Raw genomic sequence first — 19365 nt, forward strand, 5'->3', positions numbered from 1 at the left:
CTCCTATGGGGCAGGCGGGGCCAATCTGGAAGCGCAATTATGATCGTTTATTCCTCTGTTTTGCTTCTTCTTCTTTTTTTGGAAGGAGATGCAATTCAAGGTTGTCGTCGACTAGCTTTCGTGCCCCCAATAAATGCCCCTCTTCCTGTAAAACCGTGGCCGAGGTGGTGGGTTTTTCGGTGGTGGCAAGAAGGCGTTCGTTGACCCAGATATTTCTCTCTTTTTTTCCTCTTTCCCTTTTTATTCTCTCCCCCGTCAAATGATTTTATGCCCAACCAAGCATGAGGGGAATGCGCCAGACAGCTGAGTGGAAGCAAGCAAGGAAGAAAGGATAGAAATAGAGGGAAAAAGGAGGAGGGAGGGAGGCAGCTTGGGGGTTCCATGTTGGACAGGAAGTGATGGAAGAGGAAATGACAAGTGTGTGTGCGTGTCCCAAAAATAAATGGTTCCTTTGTCAACCTTATGAGCAATACATAAGGTTTGTTCACCTGCAAAGGAAATAAAAATAATTAGGAATTAAGGTGCCATCTACGTTGCCGTATAATGCCGTTATACGGCATTATACGAATCTATACCGGGTACGGGCTAACTTAGGCTTTCTAGGTGTTTTGGACTTCAACTCCCACTATTCCCAACAGCCAGTAGGGCCGAAGTTTGCTCTTGTCTGTTAGGAATGGTGGGAGTTGAAGTTCAAAACACCTGGAGGGCTGAGGTTGTCCCTTGTCTGCTCTAGGATCACATATCTACTTTCTTAACCCTTTCAGTAGACAGTGTTGTGAACACATGTCCACTCGAACTGTATTTTTCCATATTGCCATATAATGCAATTAAACTGCATTATATGAGTCTACACCGGGTATGGGCTAACTTTGGCTCTATAGGTGTTTTGGACTTCAACTCCCACTATTCCTAATCCCTTCAGTATATAATGCCATTACTCTGCACTATACAAGTCTACACTGGTTATGGGCTAACTTTGGCTCTACCGGTGTTTCGGACTTCAACTCACACTATTCCTAACAGCTGGTAGGCTGTTAGGAATGGTGGGAGTTGAAGTTCAAAACATCTGGAGGGCTGAAGTTGTCCCTTGCCTGCTCTAGCATCACATATCTACTTTCTTAAGCCTTTCAGTAGACTGTGTTGTGAACACATGTCCATTAGAACTGTATTTTTCCACATTGCCATATAATGCCATTAAACTGCATTATATGAGTCTACACTGGGTATGGGCTAACTTTGGCTCTACAGGTGTTTTGGACTTCAACTCCCACCATTCCCAACAGCTGGGAGGTTGTTAGGAATGGTGGGAATTGAAGTTCAAAACATTTGGAGGGCCAAATTTGTCCATGCCTGCTGTGGGATGACATATCTACTTTCTTAACCCTTTCAGTTGACTGTGCTGTGAACACATGTCCATTAGAACTGTATTTTTCCACATTGCTGGATAATACCATTAAACTGCATTATACGAGTCTACACTGGGTATGGGCTAACTTTGGCTCTACAGGTGTTTAGGACTTCAACTCCCACTATTTCTAACAGCCAGAAGGCTATTAGGAATGGTGGGAGTTGAAGTCCAAAACACCTGGAAGACCCAAGTTTGCCCTTGCCTGTTTTAGGATCACATATCTACTTTCTTAATCCTTTCAGTATATTATGCCATTAAACTGTACTATACGAGTCTGCACCGGGTATGGGCTAACTTTGGCTCTACAGGTGTTTTGAACTTCAACTCCCACTATTCCTAACAGCCAGTAGGCTATTAGGAATTGTTGGAGTCTAAAACACCTGGAGGGCTGAAGTTTGCCCTTGCCTGCTCTTGGATCACATATCTACTTTCTTAACCCTTTAAGTAGACTTTGTTATGAACACATGTCCATTAGAACTGTATTTTTCCACATTGCCATATATTACCATTAAGTTACATTATATGAGTCTACACCGGGTATGGGCTAACTGTCTCCACAGGTGTTTTGGGCTTCCACTATTCTTAATAGCCAGTAGGCTGTTAGGAATTGTGAGAGTTGAAGTTGAAAACACTTGTAGGACTGAAGTTTGTCCATGCCTGCTCTAGGATCACACATCTACTTTCTTAACCCTTTCAGTGGACTGTGAACACACGTCCATTAGAACTGTATTTTTCCACATTGCCATATATTACCATTAAATTGCATTATACAAGTCTACACCGGGTATGGGCTAACTTTGGCTCTCCAGGTGTTTTGGAGTTTAACTCCCACTATTCCTAACAGCTGGTAGGCCTGCTCTAGGATCACATATCTACTTTCTTAGGCCTTTCAGTAGACTGTGTTGTGAACACATGTCCATTAGAACTGTATTTTCCCACATTGCCAGATAATATCATTAAACTGCATTATATGAATCTACACTGGGCATGGGCCAACTTTGGCTCTACAGGTATTTATGATTTCCACTATTCCTCATAGCCAGGAGGCTATTAGGAATTGTGGGAGTTGAAGTCCAAAACACTTGCAGGGCTGGTTTGCCCATGCCTGGTATAAATTATACCTATGATGAGAGCCAATAAGGATTTATGTGACTGATTTGGCATGCCTGCTCTAGGATCACATCTCTACTTCCTTAATCTTTTCAATGGACTGTGCTGTGAACACATGTCCATTAGAACTGTATTTTTCCACATTGGACGTTGGCCTATGCCTACTCTATACTGCGGTTTCAGCCAAGAAGATAATGTTTCTTAGTGTGTGAAGGAAATCCAGAACTTAACTGGATCATCCACGCCTATTCAGCAGCCAAGATGTTTGCCTGCAAAGCAAGACCTATTCGGAATAATGATTAGGAATGCATTTAGGTATAAATATCATGGAATGCATGTAAATGTTAGCGAAGTGTGTTGAAAAATGATTTCCCCCCCAAGAGGATAATGTTCCTTGAGAGTGTTGAAAAGTGCTGATGTTCATGCCATGCAGTGCCAATTTGGATACTTTTCATGCCATGAGATTTGCATGATGGGCAAAGTGGTATCAAACTGCATTCATTCTACAGTGTAGATGCGTCCCATGGTTAGCGATGAAAAACTCTAGTTGCTACTGAACTTTGAACTTCCAAGGCAGGTTTTTGCGCTGAATGTATAATGCAGTTTGAATTGCACTGAACTGCATTATAGTCAATGTGGAACCATGTAAAGCAGTCCAGTGCAGTTCAAACTGCATTGTTGTTGTTGTTGTTGTTGTTATGGAGGTAGATCCAGCCTCAATTGTGAACTGTTTGGACCATTTAGAGCCCGCAGTGGTGCAGTGGGTTAAACTGCTGAGCTGCTGAACTTGCTTACAAAAGTTCGTAGGTTCGGGTCTGGGGAGCGGGGTGAGCTCCTGCTGTTAGTCCCAGCTTCTGCCGTTAGTCCCAGCTTCTGCCAACATAGCAGTTCGAAAACATTCAATTGTGAGTAGATCAATAGATACTGCTCCGGTGGGAAGGTAACAGCGCTCCATGCAGTCATGCCGGCCACATGACCTTGGAGGTGTCTATGGACAATGCCAGCTCTTCGGCATAGAAATGGAGATGAGCACCAATATATATCCTGCTTTTTCTCTCTCTGAAAACGATACTGAAAGTGGCTCACAATGAAATCAGTATAATCAAAACCTTAAAATATGCAAACATTAAAATGGAACTAAACATGAGTAATATTTTAAAAAATAAACAGTCATGAGCAAACTTCGGCCCTCCGGATGTTTTGGACTTCAACTCCCACAATTCCTAACAGCCTACCGGCTGTTAGGAATTGTGGGAGTTGAGGTCCAAAACACCTGGAGGGCCACAGTTTGCCCACATCTGCATAAAACCAATTATAACCTGATTCATTATGCATTCAAATTGCAAGAAAAGGGATTCCACCTAACCATTATACGTAGTAAGAGCTGTTCAGCAGTAGAATATGGTGCCTGAAAGTCCAGTGGAGACTCTCTAGAGGTTGGGTGGCCATCTATCGGGAGGGATCGCATTGTGCCTTCCTCCTTGGCCAACTGGGGTTGGACTGGATGGCCCTTGGGGTCTCTTTCCAACTCTGGGATGGTATGATGCTGTGATTATACTGGTCAGTGTACAACCAACATAGGAGGAGGAAGAGAGTGAAAAGCAAGACATGTCCAAACGGTTATGCTTGCTCCTCATTTTTGGGAAAAGGAGATCTGGACTCGGTCCCGTCTGCAGCCTTTGCTAAAAAGGGTGGACCCCGACTGGCCCAGCGTGTTCTTTGTGAAGGCTCATCGGAGCGCGTCTAAACCGAACCGACGGGCCCGGCTTCCCAGCGCCCCCGGCATCTGCCAGCGAGAGAGAGCCCTGCACTCCTCCTGCACGCGACCCCCCTCTCATTTGCCTCTTCTCCTTACATGTTCACCATTAGTATCATAGAATCCTAGAGTTGGAAGGGACCCCAAGGGCCATCCAGTCCAACCCCATTCTTCCAGGCAGGAAGACACAATGAAAACCCTCCCAACAGATGTCTGTCCTGCCTCTGCTTGAGAACCTCCAAAGACCGAGACTCCGCCAGACTCCAGGACTGGATCTACACTGCTATATATTCCAGATTATCAAAGGAAACAGTACAATTTATTTTCCACGTTGCCATATACTACCATTAAATTGCATTATACGAGTCAACACCAGGTATGGGCTAACTTTGGCCCTCCAGGTGTTTTGGACTTCAACTCCCACTATTTCTAACAGCCAGGAGGCTGTTAGGAATGGTTACTTTGAGCTGGATTATCTGAGTCCACACTGCCATATAATCCAGTTCAAAGCGAATAATTTAGATTTTAAATGGCAGCATTTAGATTTTATCAAGTTTCTCTCCCTCGCCCTGCTCTTGAGCCTCCGCATGCAAGGGGCTGTTTATGCTTTTATGTGGGGGTGCCTCATGAGCGCCCCTTGGGGATTGGCGCTATACGCAAATGCGTACCTTGACTATTGCTTCAGCCGCCTTGGAGTCCCCGGTGGCGCAGTGGATTAAACTTGCTGCTGAAATTGCTGACTGAAAGGTCAAGTGTTTGAATCCGGGGAGTGGGGTGAGCTCCCACTCTTAACCCCAGCTTATGCCAACCTAGCAGTTGGAAAACATGCAAATTTGAGTAGGTACCACTTCAGCGGGAAGATAACACCATTACATGCAGTCATGCCAGCCACATGACCTTGGAGGTGTCTACGGACAATGCCAGCTCTTCGGCTTAGACATGGAGATGAGCACCAACCCCCAGAGTTGGACACAACAGAATTTAATGTCAGGGGACAACCTTTACCTTTACCAATGGCAGCGTAGAAGGGTCCATAGTCAAGAGACAAAAGTGGGAAATAGATAATATCATTAATTCTTTTCTCTCTTGTAAAAAAATAATTGTGTGTTTAATTTGATTTTAGTATTGATTTTAGACTCACTTTGCCTCTCAGGCTGGATCCTCACTGCCATACAATCCAGTTCAAAGCAGATAATCTGGATTTTATATGCCAGTGTAGAAGGGTCCTAAGGCTGGACCTACACAGCCATATAATTCTGTTCATGTAGATAATGAGGGTTCAGAAACAATTCAGAACCTCTTCTGTGCAAATTTTTTCAGGGCTAGCTAACACTTCCCAACAAAGGATTCCCCCAGGCAGCAACCAGCCAGGCATGGAAACTGCAAGGCCATTAAATGCTAATCAAGGTAGCAAATAGCAACATTCACATAGACCTCTAGCAGACAAGAGTTCTTTCTCCCACCCTGGACATTCAACAGATATATAAACCTCACTTACTTAGTTTCCAACAGGCCCCTCACCCTCTGAGGATGCCTGCCATAGATGTGGGTGAAATGTCAGGAGAGAATGCTTCTGGAACATGGCCTGAAAAATTCACAACAATCCAACATTTTTCTCTTTGTGGAGGAAAGAGGACTGATTGCATAAAAACTCGTTTTCTGTACAGAAAATTTTGTTCTCTGGGCAAACAAAACACTTTGTTTTGGCAGAATTAAGTCACAGAGTCTAAATACTCTTTGAGAACGGTACGGTTTCTCCAAGACCTTTTCACCGGTGGAGGAAAAAATTGCTAAAATAACTTGTTGCTTCCTTGGGGAATTAAATTAGTGAAGAATTACATCCTTAAAACCAACTTTCCAACCCTTTGTAATCGGAGCCAATTGCTTTTCAGGATAAGTTAGCAACGGGTTGAGTTTTCTCTGCCGGTGGCAGGACCCAAATCCCCGGTGGGCTTGGCTCAGTCGTTCCTGCAATTTTGCTTTATAACCCAGTAATTCGTCGTTTTCTAGTTTGGGATGAAACAGCCATGTACTTTTGGAAGAAGAAGGAATGTTCTTCAATACCACTTGAACTGCTATGGTTCAAAACTATGGAGTTGTGGGAGCTGTAGTTTTATAAGGCCTTTAGCATTCTCTCCCAAAGAGTGCTAGTAAATCCAAACTACAATTCCCAGGATTTTATAGTATGGAGCTATGGCAGTTAAATTGGTGTCCAACTCCATTTGTTCAACAGCTTAGATACACCCTTTCTTGAATGCAGGAGAAATATAGGAAAACCCAAACAGAAAGCAGGACAAAATTCTTATTAGACCCAAGTACAGTAGTAAAAATAATGGTATATTATTATTTAATACCAGCCTTTAATCCAGTATGCAGCACAAAGTGGAGCCCCTTCTACACTGCCATTTAAAATCCAGATTATCTGCTTTGAACTGGATTATATGGCAGTGTGGACTCATATAATCCAGTTCAAAGCAGATAATGTGGATTAACTGATTTGATAATGTGGATTATATGGCAGTGTAGATCCAACTGTTCGGAGCCCGTCTTGGCTCAGTGGGTTAAACTGCTGAGCTGCTGAACTTGCTTACCAAAAGGTTGCAGGTTCGAATTTGGGGAGTGGGGTGAGCTCCTGCTGTTAGCCCCATCCCTCAATTGTGAATTGTTTGGACCATTCGGAGTCTGCAGTGGTGCAGTGGGTTAAACGGCTGAGCTGCTGAACTTGCTTACCAAAAGGTCGCAGGTTCGAATTTGGGGAGTGGGGTGAGCTCCTGCTGTTAGCCCCATCTTCAGCCAACCTAGCAGTTCAAAAACATGCAAAAGTGAGTAGATCAATAGGTACCGCTCCGGCGGAAAGGTAACAGTACTTCATGCAGTCATGCTGGCCACATGACATTGGAGGTGTCTATGGACAACGCTGGCTCTTCAGCATAGAAATGGAGATGAGCACCAATCCACAGAGTCGGACACGACTGGACTTAATGTCAGAGGAAAACCTTTACCTTTACCTTCACCTCCCTCTATCAGCTCCAACTCCTCATGCGGGGACATGAGAGAAGCCTCCCACAAGAATGATAAAACATCAAAATCATCTGGGCGTCCCCTGGGCAACATCCTTGCAGACGGCCAATTCTCTCACACCAGAAGCGACTTACAGTTTCTCAGGTCGCTCCTGACACGACAAAAAAAAAACAACAAAAAACCTTGAACTGTTCATTGCTATGCAATCATGGAATTTGTAGCTTGGTGAGGCTCCAGCAGAGAAGGCTCAAAATCTTGCGAAACTACAACTCCCAAGGATTCCATCGCATTGAGCCATGGCAGCAAAAGTGTTGTCAAGTTGCATTAATTCTATCTATTGTGTAGATGCAGCTCCCGTCCTCGTCTGTGGCTGGACAGATCTGGGTCAGTTGCAAGTTGCTGGAATTGCCCGTTCTGCACTGTCTCCTCTCTTTGCATCTCTCTGGGCTTCGCGTTGGGCAGGAGTGCCTCTGCACAGCAGAATTAATGCGGTTTGACGCCACATTACCTGCCATGGCTCAGTGCTATGGATTCCTGGGAGATGTTGCTTTTATTTAGCCTTCTAGGCCTAAGAGGGCCCTGAACTCCTCCTCCCAAGATGGCATAGCATTGAGTCAGAAGTGGGGTCAAACTGTGCTCCTTCTGCAGTGTAGATGCACCCTCTTTCTGACCTTGGCAAGGCGTTCTCCTTACTCATCTCCGCAGCGTCTGGCGCATTAACCCAGTCACGAGGGGAACCTTGTCTGTGCAAACACATCCAGCATCTTGTTTAAATATTAAATGACCCTGCGGAGCATTTTGCGGCATGTCTGGGTGGGGAGGCGTTGGGTGCATCTACACAGCAGAATGGATGCAGTTTGACCCCACTTGAACTGCTGCGGCTCAATGTTACGGAATCCTAGGAGTTGCAGTTTTGCAAGACCTTTAGCGAATTGTGCCAAAGTACAACTCTGAATATTCCATAGCTTTGAGCCATAGTGATTCAAGGGGTGTCAAACTGGCTTCATTCTAGTGTAGCTGTATTCTTTGTATTGTTGTTGTTGTTGTTGTTGTTGTTGTTGCTTGTATGCCACTTTTACCCTTAACAGAGACTCAAATAGTGGCAAAATCTATCTAATTTAGCCATGTCAGCTAAAGTGGTGTCAAACTGCATAAGTTTTACACAGTAGATCAGGCATAGGGGAACTTTCTAACTTGGGGGCCACACACTAGCAGTCCCTGCTATGAGGACTGGCTGCCCAGTGATGGAAAGAAGGGATGGAAAGAGAGAAGGAAGGATGAAAGGGAGGAAAGGAAGGATGAAAGGGGAGAGACGGAAAGAGGGAAGGAAGAAAAGACAAAAGGGAAGAAAGGATGAAAGGGTGGAAGGGAAGGAGGGAGGAAAGAGGGATGGAAAGAAAGACAAAGGGGAAGGAAGGATTTAATGGTAGAAGGGATGGAGGAAGAGAGGGGAGGAAAGAGGGATGGAAGGAAAGACAAAAGGGAAGGAAGGGAGGGTGGAAGGAAAGGAGGAAGGAAGGAAAATGAGAAAGAAGGAAGGGGAGAAGAGAATGATGAAAGGAAGGAAAGAAGGGAAGGAGGAAGGAAAATGAGAAAGAAAGAAAGACAGAAGGAAGGAAGGGTGCAAGGGAAGGATGGAAGGGAGGGAAGGAGGAAGACAGGAAAAAGAAAGAAGGAAGGGAGGAAGAGAAGGAAAGAAGGAAGGAAGAGAAGGAGGAAAGAAGGAAACATAAGGGAAGGAAGCAAGGAAGGACGGAAGGAAGGAAGGATGGATGGGAAGGATGGAAGGAAGGAAGGAAGGGAAGGAGGAAGAGAAGGATGGAGGGAAGGAAGGGAAGGAGGGAGGAAGGAAGGAAGGAAGGAAGGAAGGACGTAAGGAAGGAAGGGTGCAAGGGAAGGATGGAAGGAAGGGAAGGAGGAAGGTAGGAAAAAGAGAAAGAAGAAAGGAAGAGAAGGAAAGAAGGAAGGAAGAGAAGGAGGAAGGAAGGAAAGATAAGGAAAGGAAGCAAGGAAGGACTGAAGGAAGGGTGGAAGGAAAGGATGGAAGGAAGGAAGGGAAGGAGGAAGAGAAGGATGGAGGGAAGGAAGGGAAGGAAGAAGGAAAGAGAAGAGGAAGGAAGAATGAAAGGGAATGGAGGGAGGGAAGGAAGGAAGCGAGGGAGGAAAGAGAAGGAAGGAAAGTGAAGCAAGGAAGAAAGAGAGAGGGAGAGGAAAGGAGAGAGGAAAGAGGGAAGGAAGGATAAAAGGGAGGAAGAGAAGGAAGGAGGGAGGGAGAACAAGGAAGGAAGGATAGGATAATGAGAGAGAGGTGTGTCTGAGAAAAGAGCCCAAGGGGCCGCATCTGGGTTTGCTGATATCTGGTGTAGATGCACCCCTTGTAAAGTTACAACTCCCAGGATCCCATAGTATTGCGTTATGGCAGGCATGGGCAAACTTCAGCCCTCCAGGTGTTTTGGACTTCAACTCCCATAATTCCTAACAGCCGGTAGGTAGGCTGTTAGGAATTATGGGAGTTGAAGTCAAAAACACCTGGAGGGCTGAAGTTTGCCCATGTCTGCGTTGTGGCATTTCAATGGGGTATCAAACTGTATTAATTCTACTGTGTGGAGGAACTCCTTGCAAAACTACAACTCCTAGGAGTCCATAGTATTTAGCCATAGCAGCTGAAGGACTATCAATCTGTATTAATTCTACAGTGTGGATAGACCCCCTTGTAGAACTGCAACTCCTAAGATTCTTTAGCATTGAGCCACCACAGCTAAAGGGGTGTCAAGCTGCAATAATTCTGCAGTGTAGATGCAACCCACCCTTAGAATCATAGAATCAAAGAGTTGGAAGAGACCTCATGGGCCATCCAGTCCAACCCCATTCTGCCAAGAAGCAGGAATATTGCATTCAAATCACCCCTGACAGATGGCCATCCAGCCTCTGTTTAAAAGCTTCCAAAGAAGGAGCCTCCACCACACTCCGGGGCAGAGAGTTCCACTGCTGAACGGCTCTCACAGTCAGGAAGTTCTTCCTAATGTTCAGATGGAATCTCCTCTCTTGTCTTCTCCATTCAACCCATCCTACATTGCAAAGGGAAATCAAGCGCGATCTGCCTCACCTGAGTCCTTTGAGACATCCATTTCAGGCCTCCGCCTTCATCATCCCACTGTTTGTTTATTTATATATGTACTTATTTGGATCCATCTTTGCCGGCCTTCCGTATTCTCCGGCTGGATTACACAATCGGAATTAAAACCGGCGAAATCATGCGCCGCTACCAAGAGAAAGAATTTGCAGCGGTTGGATAAAACCCGGCAGTGAAGAAAACCCACGTCCGCCGAGACAATGGAAAAAACTTGGTCAAATAGTAATTTAAAAAGCTCGTCGCCTCCCCGCGGAACAATTAGCATAAGCTGTCGCAAGGGAGCTTCAACCAAGGGGGGGATCACTATTGAAATGCCACTAACTTCCCCCCTGAAAAAGCTCTTCTTCTCCTCTTGACAGCAGGCTTAAAACTATGACTTCAACTTGCGTCCACACTGCATAGTTATAACACTTTGATTCCACTTTTATGTCCCTCCAGGCCTTTGGGATTTATAGTTTGATGGCTTCTCTAATCAACTTTTCTAAGCACAGGGGAGATAGGGTGGGTTATAAATATATTACTATTATTATTATTATTATTATTATTATCATCTATATAAATAAAAATGTAATGTTCGTTTGTGGGATTAACGGAACTCAAAAACCACTGGGGGGATTGACACCAGATTTGGACCCAAGACACCAGATTTGGACCCAAGACATACTAACCCAATGTATGTCCTTCACTCAAAAAAATTGATTTTGTCATTTGAGAGTTGTAGTTGCTGGGATTTATAGTTCATGTGCTGTCGCACGCTGGGCCTGTGCATAAGACTGAATTCTGTGTGCCCAACGGGACGCCGGGGATGCCTCAGATTAAAGGCCCTTGGATTTCCTTAAAACAGAGTCTTTAGATTGCTTAAAGGTTCAACAAAGTTTATTATTGAAAACAAACAGGTACTTTAAGGCTTTCTTAACAGTCTATTGGCTCTCTCTCAATCTTGTCCACAGGGAACAGGCACTATCTTCATAACTGTATACTAACTAATGGGGAAATCCTTAACTTCTAATCTGGGCAGTCTGCCTTTGCCTCTGTTGGCGTGGAGCCCCTACATCCGGTACCAACTGCGTCTGGCTTCCGCGAGTGGCCCTTACCAAGCAGAGCTTTGTAGACTTCCAGGGAAAAAGAAGGAGTTCAGGTTTCAGTGATGGCTGACTGAAGTCCTTCAGCAAAGGAGCTGTAAGGCTGTATGATCCTCAGCCAAGCTGTGGGGCCTTTTCTCCCCGGCCAAGCAGTAGAAGACGAAGCTTTCTACAGGAGCTCTTGGTTTTATGTCCTGTGCGAAAGGCTTCTCTGTGAGAACTGACCCAAAACTGGCTCCTATTCCCTCCAAAAACCCAAAGGGGGCAGGACCAGGGAACCTAACTATAATTGACAGGTGGCTTGCCCTATGATTGCAGCCAAAAGAAGCCACCTATCTGCAGAGTCCCTGAAACATAGGACTGCAACAAACATTCAATGCAAAGCAAACAAAATTGGAGCTCCTGGTACAGTTGTACCTTCACACTTTCTTTCAAAGACCTATCTACACTGATACCCACTTTAATTGCCATGGCTCAATGCTGTGGAGTCATGGGAGTTGTAGTTTGGTAAGGCATTCGCATTTTTGGGCAGGGAAGGATAAAGACCTTGTAAAACTGCAGCTCCCAGAATTCCATAGCATTGAGCTATGATGGGTAAAGTGGTGTCAAACTTCATTAATTCTTCAGTGTAGAAGATGCACCTTCTAGGTCCTCCAATGCAACTCTATAGTCAACTTCCAACTAAAGTTGACCATAGAAGTCCCATCTCCACTGCCATGTAATGCAGTTTCAGAATGCATTCTCTCTGGTAAAAAAAAAAAAGTGGGTTCTAAATTACATTCTTTTTTTATGTGCCATGAGCCCCTTTGGCCCTTATGCGCTGCAATATAATCCCGATTGTCAAATCAGATAAACCATATGATCTGCTTTGAAGTGGATTAAATGAGTCTACACGGCCCTATAATCCAGTTCAAAGCAGATTATTTGGATTTTTTATGGCAGTGTAGAAGGGGTCTTAGGCTGGATCTACACAGCCATATAATCCTGTTCAAAGCAGATCGTGTGGATTCAGAAACTGGATTATATGGCAGTATAACAACAACAACAACAACAACGCCAGTTTCGTAGAAGTGGCCCATGTATGCTTGTTCCCTACTCCGCTGCAACGCATCCCATGCGAAAACCTCATTCCTCCCTGTTTCTCTCTTCTCCTGCAGCAACATCCGATGGGACCCAGGAAGGTCTGGAGAACATGAAAGGGGGAGCCTGCATCTCCAAAGGCATGAAAGTGGTCCTGAAAGTCGGGCAACGTAAGTCGGAACCAGCTCTACCCTCCCTTTGGGATCCAAGGGTGCATCCACATTGGTGAATTAACACAGTTTGACACCACTTCAACTGCCAGTACTGTGGAATTATAGGAGTTGTAGTTTGGTGAGGATCCCGCACTCTTTGGGAAAGAAAGCTAAAGATGTCGTGAACCTACAACTCCCTTGATTCCATATATGAAGCTAGGAGTGTTAAAGTGGTGTGAAACAACATTAATTCCACAGTGTAGATCAGACAGGGGCAGACTTGGGCCCTCCAGGTGTTTTGGACTTCGACTTCCACAATTCCTAACAGCGTCAGGCCCTTTCCTTTCCCCCCTCAGCTGCTTAAGAGGGAGAAAGGTCTCAATCTGTGAGGTAGGCCTCAGTGTGAGGTAGGCCTCAGTCTGCATCATAGGTATAGCCTTTATACTGGAGCTTTAGACATGAGACTTTACATATGAGGCTTTGAACCTGGGGCTTCTTTCACCAAAGCTTCTCACACCAGGCCTTCCTCATACTGTGCCTTCTCATAGACTAAGGCCTCCCTCACACTGAGACCTATCTCACATACAGAGACCTTTCTCCCACTGAGGTTTACCTCAGACTCCTCAGGATGACAATAATGCGATAGATCAGTGTAGACCAGGCAGGGGCAAACTTGGGCCCTCCAGGTGTTTTGGACTTTGACTTCCACAATTCCTAACAGCGTCAGGCCCTTTCCTTTCCTCCCTCAGCCGCTTAAGAGGGAGAAAGGTCTCAGTCTGTGAGGTAGGCCTCAGTGTGCATCATAGGTATAACCTTTATACTGAAGCTTTACACATGAGACTTTACACACAAGGCCTTGAACTTGGGGCTTCTTTCACCAAAGCTTTTCACACCAGGCCTTCCTCATACTCTGCTTTCTCATAGACTAACGCCTCCCTCACACTGAGACTTATCTCACGGACTGAGACCTTTCTCCCACTGAGGTTTACCTCAGACTCCTCAAGATGACAATAGTGCGATAGATTCAGTGTAGATCAGGCATGGACCAACTTGGCCCTCCAGGTGTTTTGTACTTCATCTCCCACAATTCCTATCAGCCTCAGGCCCCAATTCACCTTCCACAGTGATGTGTTGGACTACAGTCTGGATTCAAATACTGGATTATGTGGCAGTGTAGATCCAATCTCATATAATCCAATGTGGTATAATTGGCATGATATGAGTCTACACCAGGTATGGGCCAACTTGGGCCCTCCCTCCAGGTGTTTTGGACTTCAAGTCCCACAATTCCTAACAGCCTCAGGCCTTTTGCTTTTCCCTTTCAGCTGCTTAAGCACCTGAGGGCCGAAGTTGGCCCATGCCTGGTCTACACTGAATTTATCACGCTAGTGTCATCCTGAGGAGTCTGAGGTAAACCTCAGAGGGAGAAAGATCTCAGTCTGTGAGGTAGGCCTCAGTGTGAGGTAGGCCTTAGTCTATGAGAAGGCCGAATATGAGGAAGGCCTGGTGTGAGAAGCTTTTACACGTAGCACCCTTTATACTGAAGCTTTACACATGAGGCTTTACACATGAGGCCTTGAACCTGGGGCTTTTTTCACCAAAGCTTCTCACACTGGCCTTCCTCATACTCGGCCTTTTCATAAACTAAGGCTTACCTCATGCTGAGGCCTACCTCACAGACAGAGACCTTTCTCCCACTGAGATTTACCTCAGATTCCTCAGCATGACACTAGTGCAATAGATTCAGTGTAGATCAGGCATGGGCCAACTTTGGCCCTCTAGGTGTTTTGGACTTTGACTCCCACAACTCCTATCAAGCCTCAGGCCCTTACCTTTTTCCCCTCAGCCACTTAAGTAGCTCATGTGGAAAAGGAAGGGGCCTGGGGCTGTTAGGAATTGTGGGAGTTGAAGTCCAAAACACCTGGAGGGAGGGCCCAAGTTTGCCCATGCCTGGTCTACATTAACCATTATAATGCCATTCAAACTGGCAGTGTAGTTGGGGCTTTTGTCCAACACACAAATCAAAAAGTAGATGTCGAACACTTTTGCCCAATTAGAATATTAACTCTTCTACAAAGGGACAAGGGGAACCTATGAGCGGCTGAGGTGGAAAAGGAAAGGGCCTGAGGCTGTTAGGAATTGTGGAAGTCGAAGTTCAAAACACCTGTAGGGCCAAAGTTAGCCCATGCCTGGTCTACGCTGAATCTATCACACTAGTGTAATCCTGAGGATTCTGAGGTAAACCTCAGTGGGAGAAAGGTCTCAGTCTGTGAGGTTGGCCTCAGTGTGAGGTAGGCCTTAGTCTATGAGAATGCCGAGCATGAGGAAGGCCTGGTGTGAAAAGCTTTGGTGAAAGAAGCCCCAAGTTGAAGGTCTCGAAGTTCACCAAGGAGATAGTTGGGCTTTTGTCCAACACACAAATCAAAACGTCGATGTCAAAACGTCGATTGCCCAATTAGAATATTAACTCTTCTACAATAGGACAAGGGAAACCTATGAGTGGCTGAGGTGGAAAAGGAAAGGGCCTGAGGCTGTTAAGAATTGTGGAAGTCAAAGTTCAAAACACTTCGGCAAGGCCGAAGTTAGCCCATGCGTGTCTACGCTGAATCTATTGCACTCATGTTATCCTGAGGAGTCTGAGGTAAACCTCAGTGGGAGAAAGGTCTCAGTCTGTGAGGTCAGCCTCAGTGTGAGGTAGGCCTTAGTCTATGAGAAGGCTGAATATGAGGAAGGCCTAGTATGAGAAGCTTTTTACACATAGCAGTGAGCATAACACTGAGGCCTACCTCACAGTCTGAGCTAAACCTCAGTGGGAGAAAGGACTCAGTCTGTGAGGTCGGCCTCAGTGTGAGGTAGGCCTTAGTCTATGAGAAGGCTGAATATGAGGTAGGCTTAGTATGAGAAGTTTTTTACGCATAGCAGTGAGCATAACATGGAGGCCTACCTCACAGTCTGAGCTAAACCTCAGTGGGAGAAAGGACTCGGTCTGTGAGGTCAGCCTCAGTGTGAGGTAGGCCTTCGTCTATGAGAATGCCGAGCATGAGGAAGGCCTGGGGTGAAAAGCTTCAGTGAAAGAAGCCCCAGGTTGAAAGCCTTGAAGTTCACCAAGGAGATAGTTTTCCTCCCCAAATAACAAAGGACAGAAATAGATATAAAGGGAATTCGAAGGCCAACTCTCCCATCTGGAGTGGCTTTTGTATTCAAGCGCTACCCAACGCCTCCGCACAAGTTCTTTAAGGTGCCTCAAACCCTGTGGCCAGAAAACACGGCGATTTAAATAATTGTCGAGGGTGGAATTATATCATGTATTAAAATGCGTGTGTGGGTGGAGAGAGAAAACATTTGGCAGGCCTGGAGTTGTCGGAGCACATGTCCGCGATAGGATCAGGAACATCACTCCCCAGCAAAAGGAACTTTTGGAGAGAGAGAGAGAGAGAGACATTCAACGTATTCCATCATGCCACCTAGAGGCCAATGTATACAGAGCAATCACTTGGTTCCCAAAAGCCCTTTGGTCTTCCAGGTGCTTTGGACTTCAATTCCCAGATTTTCTCAACATTGGGGATTATGGGAAGTGAAGTTCCAAACACACGGAAGACCAAAGTTTGGGAAATTAATGGCCATGCTTCACAACTAGTGCCACCTAGTGGCTGAAGGTGCAACTGTTTGGCCGAATGGGGGATTTTGGGAAGTAGAGTCCAATAAAGTAACTTTTCCTAGCTCTCTGACTGCATTAGCGGCAGTGTAGATCCAATCCCATATAATCCAATGTGGTATAATTTGCATTATATGAGTCTACACCAGGTATGGGGCAACTTGGGCCTTCCCTCCAGGTGTTTTGGACTGATTCCCACAAAACACCTGGAGGGAGGGCCCAAGTTGGTCCATGCCTGGTCTACACTGAATTTACCACACGAATGTCATCCTGAGGAGTGTGAGGTAAACCTCAGTGGGAGAAAGGTCTCAGTCTGTGAGGCAGGCCTCAGTGTGAGGTAGGCCTTAGTTTACACAGTTTACACAGACCCCTTCTACACTAATTACCAAGGCCGATAATCCACGTTATCCGCTTTGAACTGGATTATATGAGTCTACACTGCCATATAATACAGTTCAAAGTAAATATATAAATAATCTGGATTTTATATGGCAGTGTAGAAGGGGACCAAGATTATTATTATTATTATTATTATTATTATTATTTTCTTACGACAGAAACTAGTTATTTCTACATGCGACGACAACCCAGCTCCCCATCACCTCTGTTCATTTTCCATCTTGTCATTCCAATATCCGGAATTTGTAGTATCCACCCACAGATTCGTTTAAACGTTGCCATAATATTAGGTGCCTCAAACCATACAGAATTCTGCATCACTGAAAGGCTGACCCATAACAGTGGGTGCATCTACACTGTAGATTTGATGCAGTTTGACATCACTTTGCCATGGTCCAATGTGATAGAATCCTGAGAGTTGTAGTTTTACAATGCCTTTAGCCCAGGCATAGGCCAACTTTGGCCCTCCAGGTGTTTTGGACTCCAACTCCCACAATTCCTAACAGCCTACCGGCTGTTAGGAATTGTGGGAGTTGGAGTCCAAAACACCTGGAGGGCCAAAGTTGGCCCAGGCCTGCAGTAGATGCACCTAGTGTTGCTTCCTTCAAATAAATCACTTTTGCATTACTTAAGACTAGTGTTTCCTGAAGGTCCTTGATTCCCAAACTCTTGTCCTCCAGATGTTTTGGACTTCATCTCCCAGTCTCAGCTGCTTTGGACAATGATGACCGATTCTGGGAGATGAAGTCCAAAACATCTGGAAGACCAGAGGTTGGGAAACACTAGAACCAGGGATGTAAACATTTGGGTGGAGGATCAAAGATGTCCAGGACCTTGGGCTGGACATCTTTTCTGGTCCAGATCAGGACATCTTTTCAGGTCTGTGTTCCGATTGGGAAGGGACCTGAGGCTGTTAGGAATTGTGGGAGTCGAAGTCCAAAACACCTGGAGGGCCCAAGTTGGCACATGCCTGGTCTACGTTGAATTTATCACACTAGTGTCATCCTGAGGAGTCTGAGGTAAACCTCAGTGGGAGAAAGGTCTCAGTCTGTGAGGTAGACCTCAGTGTTATGCTCACTGCTATGTGTAAAAAGCTTCTCATACTAGGCCTTCCTCATATTCAGACTTCTCATAGACTAAGGCCTACCTCACACTGAGGCCTACCTCACAGACTGAGACCTTTCTCCCACTGAGGTTTACTTCAGACTCCTCAGGATGACACTAGAATCATAGAATCAAAGAGTTGGAAGAGACCTCATGGGCAATCCAGTCCAACCCCATCCTGCCAAGAAGCAGGAATATTGCATTCAAATCACCCCTGACAGATGGCCATCCAGCCTCTGTTTAAAAGCTTCCAAAGAAGGAGCCTCCACCACACTCCGGGGCAGAGAGTTCCACTGCTGAACGGCTCTCACAGTCAGGAAGTTCTTCCTCGTGTTCAGATGGAATCTCCTCTCTTGTAGTTTGATAAATTCAGTGTAGACCAGGCATGGGCCAACTTGGCCCCCTCCCAGGTGTTTTGGACTGCTATTTCCACAATTTCTAACAGCCTCAGGCCCCTTCCTTTCCCCCCTCAGCCACTTAAGCAATTTTGGCATGGGCAAACTTGGGCCCTCCAGGTGTTTTGGACTTTGACTCCCACAATTCCTAACAGTCTCAGCTTGTTAGGAATTGTGAGAGTTGAAGACCAGAACACCTGGAGGGCCCAAGTTGGCCCATTCCTGGTCTACACTGAATCTATTGCACTAGTGTCATCCTGAGGAGTCTGAGGTAAACCTCAGTGGGAGAAAGGTCTCAGTCTGTGAGGTAGGCCTCAGTGTTATGCGCACTGCTATGTGTAAGAAGCTTCTCATACTAGGCCTCCCTCATATTCAGCCTTCTCATAGACTAAGGCTTAACTCACACTGAGGCCTACCTCACAGACTGAGACCTTTCTCCCACTGAGGTTTACTTCAGACTCCTCAGGATGACACTAGTGCGATAAATTCAGTGTAGACCAGGCATGGGCCAACTTGGGCCCTCCAGGTGTTTTGGACTGCGATTCCCACAATTCCTAACAGTCTCAGGTTGTTGGGAATTGTGGGAGTTGAAGTCCAGAACACCTGGAGGGCCAAAGCTGGCCCATTCCTGGTCTACACTGAATCTATTGCACTAGTGTCATCCTCAAGAGTCTGAGGTAAACCTCAATGGGAGAAAGGTCTCAGTCTGTGAGGTAGGCCTCAGTGTTCCTTCACCACAAGGCCATGTGCCAGCCTTATATAAGACCGCCGCTCTCTCTTTGCCCTTGCCCCCCAGATCCCAACACAGGCTCCAAATCCCAGAAGTCCATGCCAGACTCACCTGCTGAGAAGGAGCGAGGGACGTCGGGCGGCGGAGAGCCCAACAAGGAGATGAACCCAGGTACGGCCCTTAAGAACACCCCTCCGCTACCCCATAGCGACAAGTCCCCCGCCCCCCTAGTTTAGAGCAAGGATGGCTCAGCCCTGACCCTATCATGTAGTTTGAAGTGCATTGAACTGCATTATATGGTCAAGTCGAACCAGCCCGAGAATTAATGCATCTAATCTAG

General features: G+C 45.9%; 1 protein-coding gene across 2 annotated transcripts in view; it reads left to right on the forward strand.

Annotated features, from left to right (window-relative positions):
* The window catches only part of EFNB3 (ephrin B3), a 122922-nt gene that overhangs the window by 94196 nt on the left and 9361 nt on the right, over positions 1 to 19365 (forward strand). The window contains exons 3-4 of one of the 2 annotated variants that reach the window (XM_060779844.2): positions 12668 to 12760; positions 19092 to 19196. In XM_060779844.2, coding sequence (XP_060635827.1) covers positions 12668 to 12760; positions 19092 to 19196 — 198 coding nt within the window. The remainder of the gene's footprint in view (positions 1 to 12667; positions 12761 to 19091; positions 19197 to 19365) is intronic. The other variant, XM_060779845.2, reaches the window with a different exon arrangement.

This window comes from Anolis sagrei, chromosome 6 (assembly GCF_037176765.1).
Source record: "Anolis sagrei isolate rAnoSag1 chromosome 6, rAnoSag1.mat, whole genome shotgun sequence".
Classification (NCBI taxonomy): Eukaryota; Metazoa; Chordata; class Lepidosauria; order Squamata; family Dactyloidae; genus Anolis; species Anolis sagrei.